The sequence below is a fragment of the Diorhabda sublineata genome, chromosome 9 (genome assembly GCF_026230105.1).
Source record: "Diorhabda sublineata isolate icDioSubl1.1 chromosome 9, icDioSubl1.1, whole genome shotgun sequence".
Lineage (NCBI taxonomy): Eukaryota > Metazoa > Arthropoda > Insecta > Coleoptera > Chrysomelidae > Diorhabda > Diorhabda sublineata.
The window spans coordinates 7,336,817-7,349,140 of record NC_079482.1 but is presented as its reverse complement, the minus strand read 5'-3'; the positions used below and the strand labels follow the sequence as shown (position 1 = coordinate 7,349,140).

Here is a 12,324-nt window from a genome sequence, read left to right as displayed (position 1 = left end):
GTTTATTAAATATATTTAATTTAATTTTTTCTTTCAGGGGGGGGCAGTTGCCCCTCGCTGGCTACACCCATGTGTGATAGTACTATTACTAACACCCTCAAAAGAAAATCTTAGAGGATAAGAGAGTTAAACACGAGCCGGTTAATAAGAGTAAATCAATTGACGTAATTACTTATGTAATTTTATCGAGTTCCCAGCTTATCAATCACATTACAGTAGAAGCGATAACGAAAGCAGAAAATATCTAAGCCCGGAGCTAAATATTGGTAGGGGAGGTTTGGATAATACCGTGCGGTTGATAATACCGCGCCCCAGTTTAACTACACAACTATCTATAAAAGCTATGACTGTGTATGCATCAAATGATCGCCCTGGTAACCGAGTAACCCCTCCCCGCGCGGCAGTGGTCAAAGGTCAGTGGCTAAGATTATATACTGTCAGTGGTACGAGTTGTACGTCTATAGAGAACATTTCTTATAATTTTTCTGTGACTGTGACCGCGCTCAGGGCGCAGTATTATCAAACGGGGCGCGGTATTATCAATTACATATTATAGGTACCTATTTTTTCTTTTACAGATGGCCGAAAGTGCACCAAAAATAAAAAAGGGGTCAGGGGATCCACTTCAAATGCAAGCTGCTTTAGAAGATGTAAAGAGTGGGATAAAATAAAGCAAGTAGCAAGATCATTTATGCTTCCGGAATCTTCAATTAGAGATAGGTTATAAAAAGGAGAATACTATGACCCTCGACTTGGCTGAAAGGCAACATTTTCAAAAGAAGATAAAAAGGAGTTAGCTGGCCATATTATTGAGTTGGCTAAAACATTTTTTGGAATCTCACAGCAACAGCTACGCAAATTGGCTTATGAGTTCGCGGTTGCAAAAAATATTAGGTAAGTACATTTTTTCAGAGAAGGGCATGGCTGGTAAGTGTTATGTGTATGCGTTCCAGAAAAGAAATCCTGATATATCTTTAAGACTTCCGGAACCAACAAGCATGAATAAAGTGTTGAGTTTTAATAAATCTGAAATTGCATGTTGCAATTTAGCAGAAATGACAGAGAAGAATGCTTATCCAGCAAAACGAATATTCAATGTTGATGAAACAGTTATAACTACTATTCAAAGATCTGGAAAAATTTATGCACCTAAAGGAATTAAGTTGACAAAATTACAAGCGGAGAACGTGGGCAAAATGTCACAGTTGTCTGTGCCATGAATGCATCGGGAACTTCATTTATCTCACGCCAAAGAATCAAACCAAGTCTCAAGATTGGAGTTCCTATTGGAGCAGAATATAAGTGTTCAAAGTCTGGATGGATCACCGAAGAACTTTTTGAGAAATGGTTTCGTCACTTTGCCAAATATATTACTGCAACAGTTGAAAACCCCTCTTGACAATCATGCTAGTCACTTGTCACTGGAGGCTTATCATTTTTGCCGGGAAAACGGGATCCATATGCTATCTTCGCACACTTCCCATAGGATGCAGTCGCTGGATGTCACTTTCTACGGTCCATTGAAGACAGCTTATCATAAAGAGTGTGACTTATATATGAAAAACCATCCATATGAAAAAATTACTCATGATGTTTTGGCTTCAATTCATCCCATAAACCCCAACGTGTTTGATGATGATGATTGTATATCAGACCCAATTGTTGAAGACTTAACTACTCTAAACGAAAATTCATTCAACAATGACATAGCAACGGAAGCACTCTCTACACATAGTGCAAATGAAACCGAACCTGTTGCCAGTACTTCGCGTAGTAACATTTTAGTGCCTCGAAAAATTTATAAAATTAAAAGACGTTCAAAGAAACAACACTCTTAAATTTTGACCGCCACGCCACTAAAATGACAGCTGGAAGATAAGGAGAGGAAGAGAAGATTAAAAGAAGGAAAAAAAGGTAAAGGAAAACATGTTAAAGGAAAAGCTTTAGCAAAAGGAAAATCTGTGAAGAGAAGAGTGTTAATTTCTAGCAGTGAAGAAAGCAGCGAGGATATTCCCCTTGCACAATTATGTAATGACGACGATGAAGATGAGATAAGCTCAGACAAAGAAAATGAGAGTACTAATGACATATGTAAATTATGTGGTGAATTTGGACGTAATAATGAAGTCTGGTTTTGTTCTTGTTCAAACTGGATCCACAAAGAATGCAGTGGAAAAGAAACGGCAGAAAATTATAATTGCGACTTCTGTTAAGATAAACACTAGCCTAGCTATGTACAATGGCTCTGAATTATACCTAAATAAATGTTGATTGACCTATGTATCGCCTTTTATTTTGAATGAACGGTATTATCAAACTGGGGCACGCTATTCTCAAACCAGTTTGATAATGCCGCGCTCTCATAAATTTCATTTTTCTTCCTTTTTTTTATATAGGTGTTGTACAAAATAAATATTGTATTTAAAATTGATTGCTAGGTAACCTCTTATAATAAAATTTTAGCTTGAGTCCCGACGGACACATGCCAAAGATGTGACAAATATAACGCAGAACTTCAGTCCACTTTAATCACGCGAATACAGAGGAACCGCATACATTTTGAAAGAGAGCTCCACCAGAGAAAAGCAGAAGCTGTAAAGTACACTCTGAAAAGGGTCCCCGAAGGACCCAAATATGATCCAACGCGTCATGTCCTCACTTTTGATTTAGAAAAGAATCTAGCAACGCCGGTATTAAAAACGGACGTTCCATATTATAAACGTCAGATGTGGACGTACAATTTAGGAGTCCATGATGAAATTTCAAATAAAGTATTTATGTACATATGGGCAGAAATTGAAGCTTCACGAGGTACTCGAGAAATCGCGTCTTGCATATGCAAACATATGGAGAAAAAGTTACCTGCTTGCATCACACATGTTACTTTTTATAGTGACACATGTGGGGGACAAAATCGCAATATTAAGATGGTACTAATGTTAACCGATTTCCTACAAAAGTCTGAAAATTTGAAAGTAATTGAACATAAATTTTTTGTTCGTGGTTATAATTGAAAAGGCAAAAAAATATAACAGCATTTTCGTTCCCGATGATTGGCTAGACATGATTAAAGATTAGAAAAAGAAAAGACCTCGATTTGATGTATATCAAATGAAAGTAGTAAGAACCTCGAAAGCTTTATAACAAACAGAAAATCGCTTATGGATGGTGCAAAAGTGCAATGGCTAAAGCCAGGTTCGATACGAATGAAAAAAGATAAACCGCTTCTAATACAAATGAAACAAAATTTTTCAGAACTAGACCTGTGAACAAAAAAGAAAGAAAGTCGATTCTATCCTTTTAAAGACCTTGATACGTTATACCCTAATGGAACGGTGCTTACTGCTGAGGTTGAAAATTTATTATTTTTGACTCGGTATATACCGCCAGTTCCCCACGCCTTTTATCAAAATTTGAGAGGAAATCCGAATGCATTAGAAGATCCTGATTCAGATAATGTTCCAAATGACATTGACGAATAAAACTGTTTCAGTTCCTTCTTATTATTGTTATAATTGTAGTTTCATTTTATTTTTTGTAATTCTTTGTATAAGATCAAATTTTGTAGGACCAAACGTGCCTAACCATTTTTTTTTGTAAAACCACTTAGAGAATAAAACTATTTGTTTCTAGCATCATCGTCTGTTAGTCTTACATGATTTGAGACATTAAAACTAAAAAAAGAAATCCACATTTCTATCTCAGATTTTATAAAATAAAAAATATCTCCTTCGTTTTTATTTTTATTATTATTGCGCCTTGGCACCTTTTCCTCTGAACCCTTCATATGATTTCGAAACTATAATGTAATATTAATTTGGATATACAATCAATGGGGTTCTGTGAAAAAACCAAAAATTCCCTAGAAGCATTAAACAAAAATAGTGTAGGTTAAGTTATAGTCTCCATAATTCTACAAATTTTACTGCTTTAACCCTTTACCACATCATGTGCAATAAAGACACAAACATATTTCCAATTTTCTTAGTCGTTTCAATTAAACTCTTCTTTGCATAGGTGCTGATATCTAAGGTCTGCTAGATTTGGGTCAGCTACCTGCGCGACTTTTCGGACCTCCTGTGTACCTGTTTTTTATTACTGTTGTATTGAAAAATCATTTTTTTTTATTAACTATTTCAAATTATTACATCAGTAAATACTGAATACTGATTGAAAAAACAAGAAAATACGTTTTTGAATGTCGAAAATCGGAGCACTTTGAGAATATTTACTAGACATAATTGTAAATTTAACAAAAAATTAAAATAATCGAAGTGCTTCAATTTTCGTCGTTCATAAACGTGTATTGGGTTTCCTCAAGATTTTACGTATACAAAAGTATCTGTATACCAAGTAGTCCGGTCAATTTAAACATAAAAATAGTAGTCAAATAACAAAAATTACTGGAAAGCCAAATATTGGTGGAGATAGGATAAAATTGGAATTTCTGGAACCGTTGGAGATATTTATATTGAATATTATTACACCACCACTCCAATTACACTGTCTGGCGCTCGTTTCTATAACCAAGTTATCGTCTTCAGACACTGAAGGTAAACTGAAATCCAATGTCTTGATTTACTTGTATTATACTAAAACTCCTTGGTGGGAATCTTCACAATCATTCCTTGACTACTAAACTATAGAGTGGGCTGTCCATATTTCAAATTTGAAATATATGGACGGACCGGAAGATCAGGTAGAGTAGCTTAAATAGGGACAAAGGGCCAATTCATTACAGTCCACTCTATAATTTAGTAGTCAAGGAATGAATGTGAAGATTCCCACCAAGGAAGTTTTTCCACTGAAAATAATTTTCGCGGGAGAAGGTTTATTGGTGGGAAAATTTAGTATAAAACAGGTAAGTCAAGTTATTAGATTTTAGTTTACCTTCAGTCTCTGAAGACGATAACTTGGTTATCGAAACACGCGTAGGACAGTGTAATTGTGAGTGTTGGTGTAGTGGTAAAATTTACCTTCAGTCTCTGAAGACGATAACTTGGTTATCGAAACACGCGTCAGACAGTGTAATTGTGAGTGTTGGTGTAGTGGTAGTGTAAACAGTGTATTCAGGAGATAGGGTTGCCAGGTAGTCAAACCTAATAGCCAGTTTGGCCGGATATTTGGTTAGAAAGGCGCGAGACTCTACATTGTTGTCTCAGTGTTAATATTTTTGGTTCACCGAAACCTGCTTTAAGAGATCAATTTCTTTCAAAATGTATTTATAAAAATCCTTACATGTCAAATGTCATAAATTATATTATACAACCAACATTTTGGCAACAGTATCAACATGTAATCTGTTGCGTTCTTTCGCCCATCGGTAATCTATCATAAAGAAAGCTCTTTTAACGTTTACCTGTGATAGCAAAGTAATACTGACAATAATTAGAAATTCTGAAAAGCAATCTTGAATTATCATAGATTTAAAATAGCACAACCATTTTTTATGTGCTAACTGCTTCTTGAAATCAACGTACTCTTTGTTAATGTTCAGAAAACGGGCGACGGGCGGCACTTGGGCCTGCGAGAGCGATATACAATCGACCTCGTCGCCTGCGCTAGTCCACGCTCGTTTGCGAAATGTAAACAGCCTGACAAAAGCTGGATATCGTTTATTTTGGCCGAACACGCGATAAAAAAGTCTACCTATGTCCAGCTTTATCCGGACGCCTGGTAACGCTAGGTGGAGAGCTGGAGCTTACCATTATAAGTGAAATTTTAAAAATTCCCTAAAAAATCTCAAACCAAAGTTGTAGATCTTAAAATTCTCTACAACAATGGTCACTATGATTTTTTTCCTAAGAGTTGCCATTCCTGAGATATCGCGATGTACAAATCGGAATTCGTAGTTTACGCAGTCAGCGCATCTCGCGCGCGGAATACATCATAATTTTTTAGAATTTTTTCCGAAAAAACTGTAGCTTTTACACAAAAAAGTGTAAGGGATCTTTTTATCGAGAAAAACTTACCCTATAACGTAGTATTTTTTTTCTATCTTCATCACAGACTGAAATAATGGGAAATTTTGAAAATAAAAATGATTCTCGAAATTTTTTTTTACTTTAAGAATGTTTTTCTTACATCAATAAGCATACTTTAAAGTACTTTTAAAAAATTTCACCCTTGTTTCTTATAAGTTGTACCTGTGGCCTCCAGCAACTGGGCTATTACCCATTCATACTCAATAAATTGTAACGATAATATATAATAAAAATAGTTTATTACTTCCAAATTATTCACCAAAATATATAAATTAATGCAGTAAAGGGTTACTGGAAACAGAAAAACTTTTAACAATTGTAGAAGCTTAATATATGGTGAACTCAGAAGAAAAATTGGACAGCTTCACATGGCATATTTTGAACTCTCCCAATCTAATAATGAATTAACAAGACTTTCACATTTCCAAATTATTATTTTGTAGAATAAACTTTTGTAAGGCATTTTCTGCAATAAAAAACTGTCAAATATTTGGCTAAAAAAGTGATTTAAGATATGAAGAGCATTAGAGGGGATCAAATTCGGTTAAGTACACAAATATTTTAAGGTATCGTATATAATTTCGATAGAGGACTGTCACCTATACAAGAAAGTTTTTTTTAGAAAACGTCCCCTTAAAAAGTTGTAGGCAATTATATGTTCTATTAATATACAGTAAAATCGATAGGTGGGGTTGTCAAAATCATCACCACGCATGCACTTAATAATTTTTCGCTGCTAGCGACTGTTTTGGACGCCAACATTGTGTTTTGCTTTTAAACAGAACGGTCGCTTCCTTTTCTTTTTCTTAAAAGTTTTTGTTTGTTGCTGCAACTTATTATTATTTCCAATTACTCGTATTTGATATACTTTGGAACATAGATCTATATGTACCTACCTGGAACTCGCGCAAACTGCCCTTCATCACTAAAGATGCGGCTTATTCTTGGACACATCAGCAAAGCTTGGTGTCTATAGAAAAGCAGTGTGACCGCCATCTAATAAGGATGGAAATCAATACTGCCCAGCATGGCTTTAGAGTGTTCTATTACCGCGGAGACGTTCATTCTGTAGAACTCGACGCGTGGATAAGGACACTTAGTTTGAGGAGTCTCGTCTACCTCCTCACAACGATATTAGATATGTAAATTATTTATTCATTATTATAGTTGTGCTTTTTAGGTTGCTCTATAGATTCACTCGAAAGCCATTGCCTATTGGACATGAGATCTGAACGCACTATGCTTTCATCTGAAACAATAGCTCACCGGTAAGTCCGGCCTATTGGAATTGTTTTTTAATAACACTGTTGCGAGATGAATGGTCGTTGAGACTTTCTCAGCTGAGCAACATTCACGTAGCAAGATTAGTGGTCCAGGTATTAACTTTCAAATTGATGGGAGAAAGTTTTGTAACCGCAAATATAACCGCGGCCGCATAGGGAGTCCTGAGCATTAGTTCAGAAGAAACCCAGGACATTCGTATCATTATCTGTCCTGAAAACTACCGCAGCGTTTACTCTATAATTGAGAAGCTCGATAATCTGGACAAACAACTGACGTGGATTCTTAACCAATATCCCTAATAATAAAAGACGCCGTTGTACTAGTGAAGGATGCTAAACGAATATACGTTCGTTTTGTGTTAAATGTGATGTTGGATTATGTTTACAGTGCAATTTAATTAAACGTAGACATTTTGTATACCATAAACAGCTAGCGTCAATTATATGTAACAGTACATTTTGAGAAAAGTACTATTTTTTTTTCAAGAAAAAATGTAAAAACAATAAAAATAAACAATTTTTTATATAACCATACTATTTTTATTTGTTTTGCACACAAAAAATTATTCTCGCCGCGCCGTTAAAGGGTTTTTATTTAAATTATTTGGTTGTTATGTTTAGGTTAGGTTAGGGTTGCCAACCGTCCTGTTTTCCCAGGACATGTTCTAGTTTTTGTAGTGTCCTGAATAGTTTTTAAGCCGCGTCATGGATTTTTAAATTCGCGCTCCTCTTTCATGATTGTATTGTAGTGTTTATTATCGTATTGTATTATTGGTATTATTTATTCAGAGAATACAAATTAAAGTAGAAAGAAACTTGTAAATGTGTTAATTTCTAATTTACGACCTCGCTTTTTACCGGAATTTCTTTTGTTTCAGCTGTGTTTATAAGTTTAATGTTTCCTCTAAAGTATGTCGAAACTATAAAGCACTTTCAATGAAGCTTTAGGAAAAAGGTTTCCGTCGTTCAAACGCGGCAAATCCGATTCTGAAGTGTATTGTATTGCTGAATCTAGTATATCTATAGCCAGTAGAGGTGCGATAGATATTGAGGAACATCATAAAACAGCCAAGCATAAGAAGAGATTACAATTCCAGGTAGGAATTTCTGAGCCTTAGACATTTTTATAAAGAAAGACTAGGCTGCTGAAGAGGTACAAATCGCAAAAGACATGACGTGTAGCAGAACAAAAGCAACTGACGTTTTAAACCCTCATTGTGTGTGTTAGTGTCTCTTGTGATGTTAGCAATCATAGAGCAATTAAATTAATTCCTTTATTGGTTCAGTATTTCGATTATCGTGGTGAAGGCATAAAGTCCAAGATATTAGACATTGAAACAGTTTCCGATGAAACTGCAGAAACTTTGGCGAGTTTAGTAAGTGATCAGCTTCAAAAATATAACATAAGAATGTATTGCATTCTCAGGAGATAATTGTAATACGAGCTTTGGTGTTAGAGAAAGAGCTGGAACAAACAAACTGAAAGTTGCCCCGGAAAAACTTTTTGACAAATCGTATAGTATATATGTGGAATGCATTAGAAGAAGAGACAGTGACCTTTGCAAATACAAACATTTTCAAGAACAGACTTTTAGTAGATTGAAAAGTGTGAACAGTATTCTGAAAAACTTTCATCTTTAAATTTATGAAACAATAGTTTCATAGTTTTTTTTCTTTTAACCACCTACTATTGTCAACAATAATAATAATAAAAATAATAGATACTATAAGTTATAGTATCTAATAGTTAGAATTTTATTTCACCTGTTTTCACTATTTATTCAAATATTGCAACTCTATTAATGCGTCCTGTTTTTAAACAGAATTGTCCTGGTTTTTCTATCTTCAAATTCTGGTTTTTAAAATTTGAGGTTGGCAACCCTAGGTTAGGTTGCGTTATCGTTGTGTGGCACACGTGCAGACGCTGTTGTCAACGTTACCTATCGATTTTACTGTATATTAAAATTTCCCATGGGGTTATAATGACACATATAATTGCCTACAACTGAAAATCCGTTTTCTAAAGCGCAATACGGGCGTCACAATATAAGTAATGGCAAGGAATGTACTATTCCATTGGTATACAATAGCACCAAATTATACGTAGCTGGTTACATCATGCTAGAAAAAGTTACGTTTCTATGTCTGCAGGGATTTTTGTATATATTTATATAAGCATTGCCATTCTAACAGAATTTGGATTTTCATAATCTATTCCTATTACAACAAACCATATCGAAACCTTTCTATTGACCTTCTTGAATATGTATCCACTCTTCCTAAAGTCATTGTTACAAGTGACTTGAATTCCAAGAATACCCTTTCTTGGTGATACAATGACCAGCACAGCTGACAGAATACCCTTTTCCCAAAAGCGAAATACAACTTTCGTGAATCACATTGGCTCTTCCACTGTCAGATGCAAACAAATTAATCACCCTCGTAGAGGACGAATCGAATTTAGCAAATGCCTGGATCACTACTACACTACTATATGGCTTTTTCCTCGAATATTCAAGACGACACTTTCCTATTCCTCATACAGCTTCTAGCAATGGCTTATGAAGAACTTCGAGAAAATTTCCTACCTTTTTTTGAAAACTCCTCTATCGTCATTAGGTGAATCCAATTCCTAGGACTAACTTGTTCACTATCACTATTATTTTCACGACTGAAAATAACACATACGCTGTCACTGCCCTTCCACCTGGTCAATGCATCCCAAAAGCTGCATCGAGGCAGTTTGTTGTAATTCCAAACCCACAAGTTCAATTATGGACGATAAACAGCAGACATACTCACTAACCTAACCTAATTTTTCTTAAATTAGGTCCATTCCTAAGAAAATTATATATCATATAAAAATTTCCTTATTTTTCCAATCAAACTAACACAAAAAAGTTTTCTCTCTCCTCTCATTGCTTGTTTAGTTGTCTGTGTTCTTCTTCATTGAACATCATATGGAATGTGAAAGTATTCAGAAGATTCTTATAGTCTCCAATGGGATATAATACAAGACAAGCTCTGCAGATACTCAATTTTGTGTTTGAGTAATGATGAAGTATTAACATAAGGGATATATCCAATGGGATTGTCAAAAGTATTGCAACATATAAAATGAGGGAGCTGGAAGAACCATAAAAGGAAGAGTTTAGAGGTTGTTGAATGGATTACATTACATGGAAGTTGTGGGGTCTGATAAATGCGAAAATTCGAAGGAGACTTATTATGGACTCCATGGGGAAGAACAGACCATTGTGGTATGAACATTAGAAATTCATATCAATGTAGGTTGCCCTTAGAAAAACTTTTATGCTGTTCTACCTAGGAGACAGTCCCTGAAAATAGTTATGTTACTAAACCGATGTGTGGTGACCCATTAGATGTTAGTTTTGTTCACAGGTCTGATTCCAAATCAGTTTAGAAATTGACCAAATGCGCACTTCCAAAATTGTCGTTCACAGGTCAATGACTTCATGACAATTTTGGTTTGTAAGTGATGGGTCCCTAAAAACTCAATAGGAATTTAACCCCCCAAACAAAGCTATTGAGTTTACATACTATTAGGATATTTGGTTCAATTGAAAATTAAATCAAATATTTCTGTACATCAAAATTATTTCATAATAAAATTTTATAAAGGGTAATATGTTCAGGTATAATTTTATTTTGTTAATGAGTTCATTTTGTTTAGAAAAGAAGCATTGATAAATGAAAACATATATTTTTGATTAATCAACTCTTTGTAATTAATTGATTTAAATAGAGTAAAAATTGTTCTCATAAAAGTCCACATGAGAGAAAGATATTGAAATGAGGTTATAAAGAATTGACTATGTATCTATTTTGTTATTAAATTTGCCAATTTCAAATAACTTCATTTACATACACAATCTTCAGGGACTACCTGATGTAGATCTTATTAGTTTTGTATGTACACAAATTTCAATCACTTTGAACAACGATCAAAATAAACTCCACCCACATATCCACCTCTAATTGCTTTCTGTACATTCTGTTCAAATAATCTGCGATTATTGGTGAGAACTTCTGCAGCTTCCTTATTAAGAGGATCTTCTGGGTTTGGCTCTAAGAATAGGTACTGAAGACCATAAACAATGCTGTTAATAGTCAAGACTGGTTTCCAGTCTTCTCTTAGAATATTGAGGCAAACATTGCCCTGTTGATCAATGTTAGGGTGATATAATTGAGTTTCGCACTTTACTTTTGGTGGTTCATGGGGATAATTTGGACCTACCTTGAAGCTGAATATGAATCTACCTGTTCTGTAGAAACCCTGAAAAATTACAAATAGATTTGGAGACTTGCATAATAATATATTTAAGAATCCTTCAGTTTTTCAAATTTATTTTTTTTTGTATTTATACCATCTATTAAATTTTACCTCATCAGGACATATCACCAACTTAAACGTTAATAGGTCATCAGGATCCGGAAATTCTGTTGTACAAGTCTTGGGAAGATTTAACTCATTAATATCTACAAAAAATAACACTTGACACAATATCTTTAGCTTTGATAGTATTTTCACAAACCTTTTGTTATTCTTAATTGTGCAGCTGAAGCTTTCTTTTGATTCCCTGGCCTTGGTGATGGTTCTCCATCTTTCTTTTGTTGCTTTAATGAAAATAATTTAATCATTTTTAGATAATTATAGTTGAGTGAATTACTATTTTAAAATAACATGGGAAACGTAAAAATTTATTTATATGTTTATTGTGCTAAATTATTTTCTATTTCTGACAGTACAGTGAACTGTCAGAAGGAATATGACAATGACATTTGATATCTTTTTTTTTTCGGTTTTTTGGTATTTTTAGTAGTTTTTTGGCGAGTTTGAAATAAAACATAAAAGTCAACGGCATGTTTTATATGAAATTAATAATTGGAGAAATATAAGTATATCTTGGAAATCAATCTCTATTTTTGTTAATAACTATTTTTTACCATATAAAATTTACTTTTTTCACCAAAGAACTAACATTAGTTCGATGATTTTCACTTAATACCTAAGAGTGTGATCACATAATCACTCG

At 34.2% G+C, this 12,324-nt stretch overlaps 1 protein-coding gene across 1 annotated transcript; it reads right to left on the bottom strand.

Annotated features, from left to right (window-relative positions):
• Positions 1-6,206: 6,206 nt before the first annotated feature.
• Positions 6,207-12,065, bottom strand: LOC130448581 (NEDD8-conjugating enzyme Ubc12). Its single transcript, XM_056785997.1, has 3 exons — positions 11,824-12,065; positions 11,673-11,767; positions 6,207-11,564 (listed from the first exon to the last, which is right to left on the bottom strand). The coding sequence occupies exons 1-3, from the start codon at positions 11,927-11,929 to the stop codon at positions 11,217-11,219; spliced, it is 549 nt and encodes a 182-aa protein (XP_056641975.1). The 5' UTR covers positions 11,930-12,065; the 3' UTR covers positions 6,207-11,216.
• Positions 12,066-12,324: the final 259 nt, after the last annotated feature.

Coding starts and splice junctions, on each gene's coding strand:
- LOC130448581 (XM_056785997.1), bottom strand. CDS start 11,929: ATGATTAAATTATTTTCATTAAAGCAACAAAAGAAAGATGGAGAACCA. Junction 11,768..11,823: donor ACAATTAAGAATAACAAAAG/GTTTGTGAAAAT, acceptor TATTTTTTGTAG/ATATTAATGAGTTAAATCTT. Junction 11,565..11,672: donor TGGTGATATGTCCTGATGAG/GTAAAATTTAAT, acceptor GTAATTTTTCAG/GGTTTCTACAGAACAGGTAG.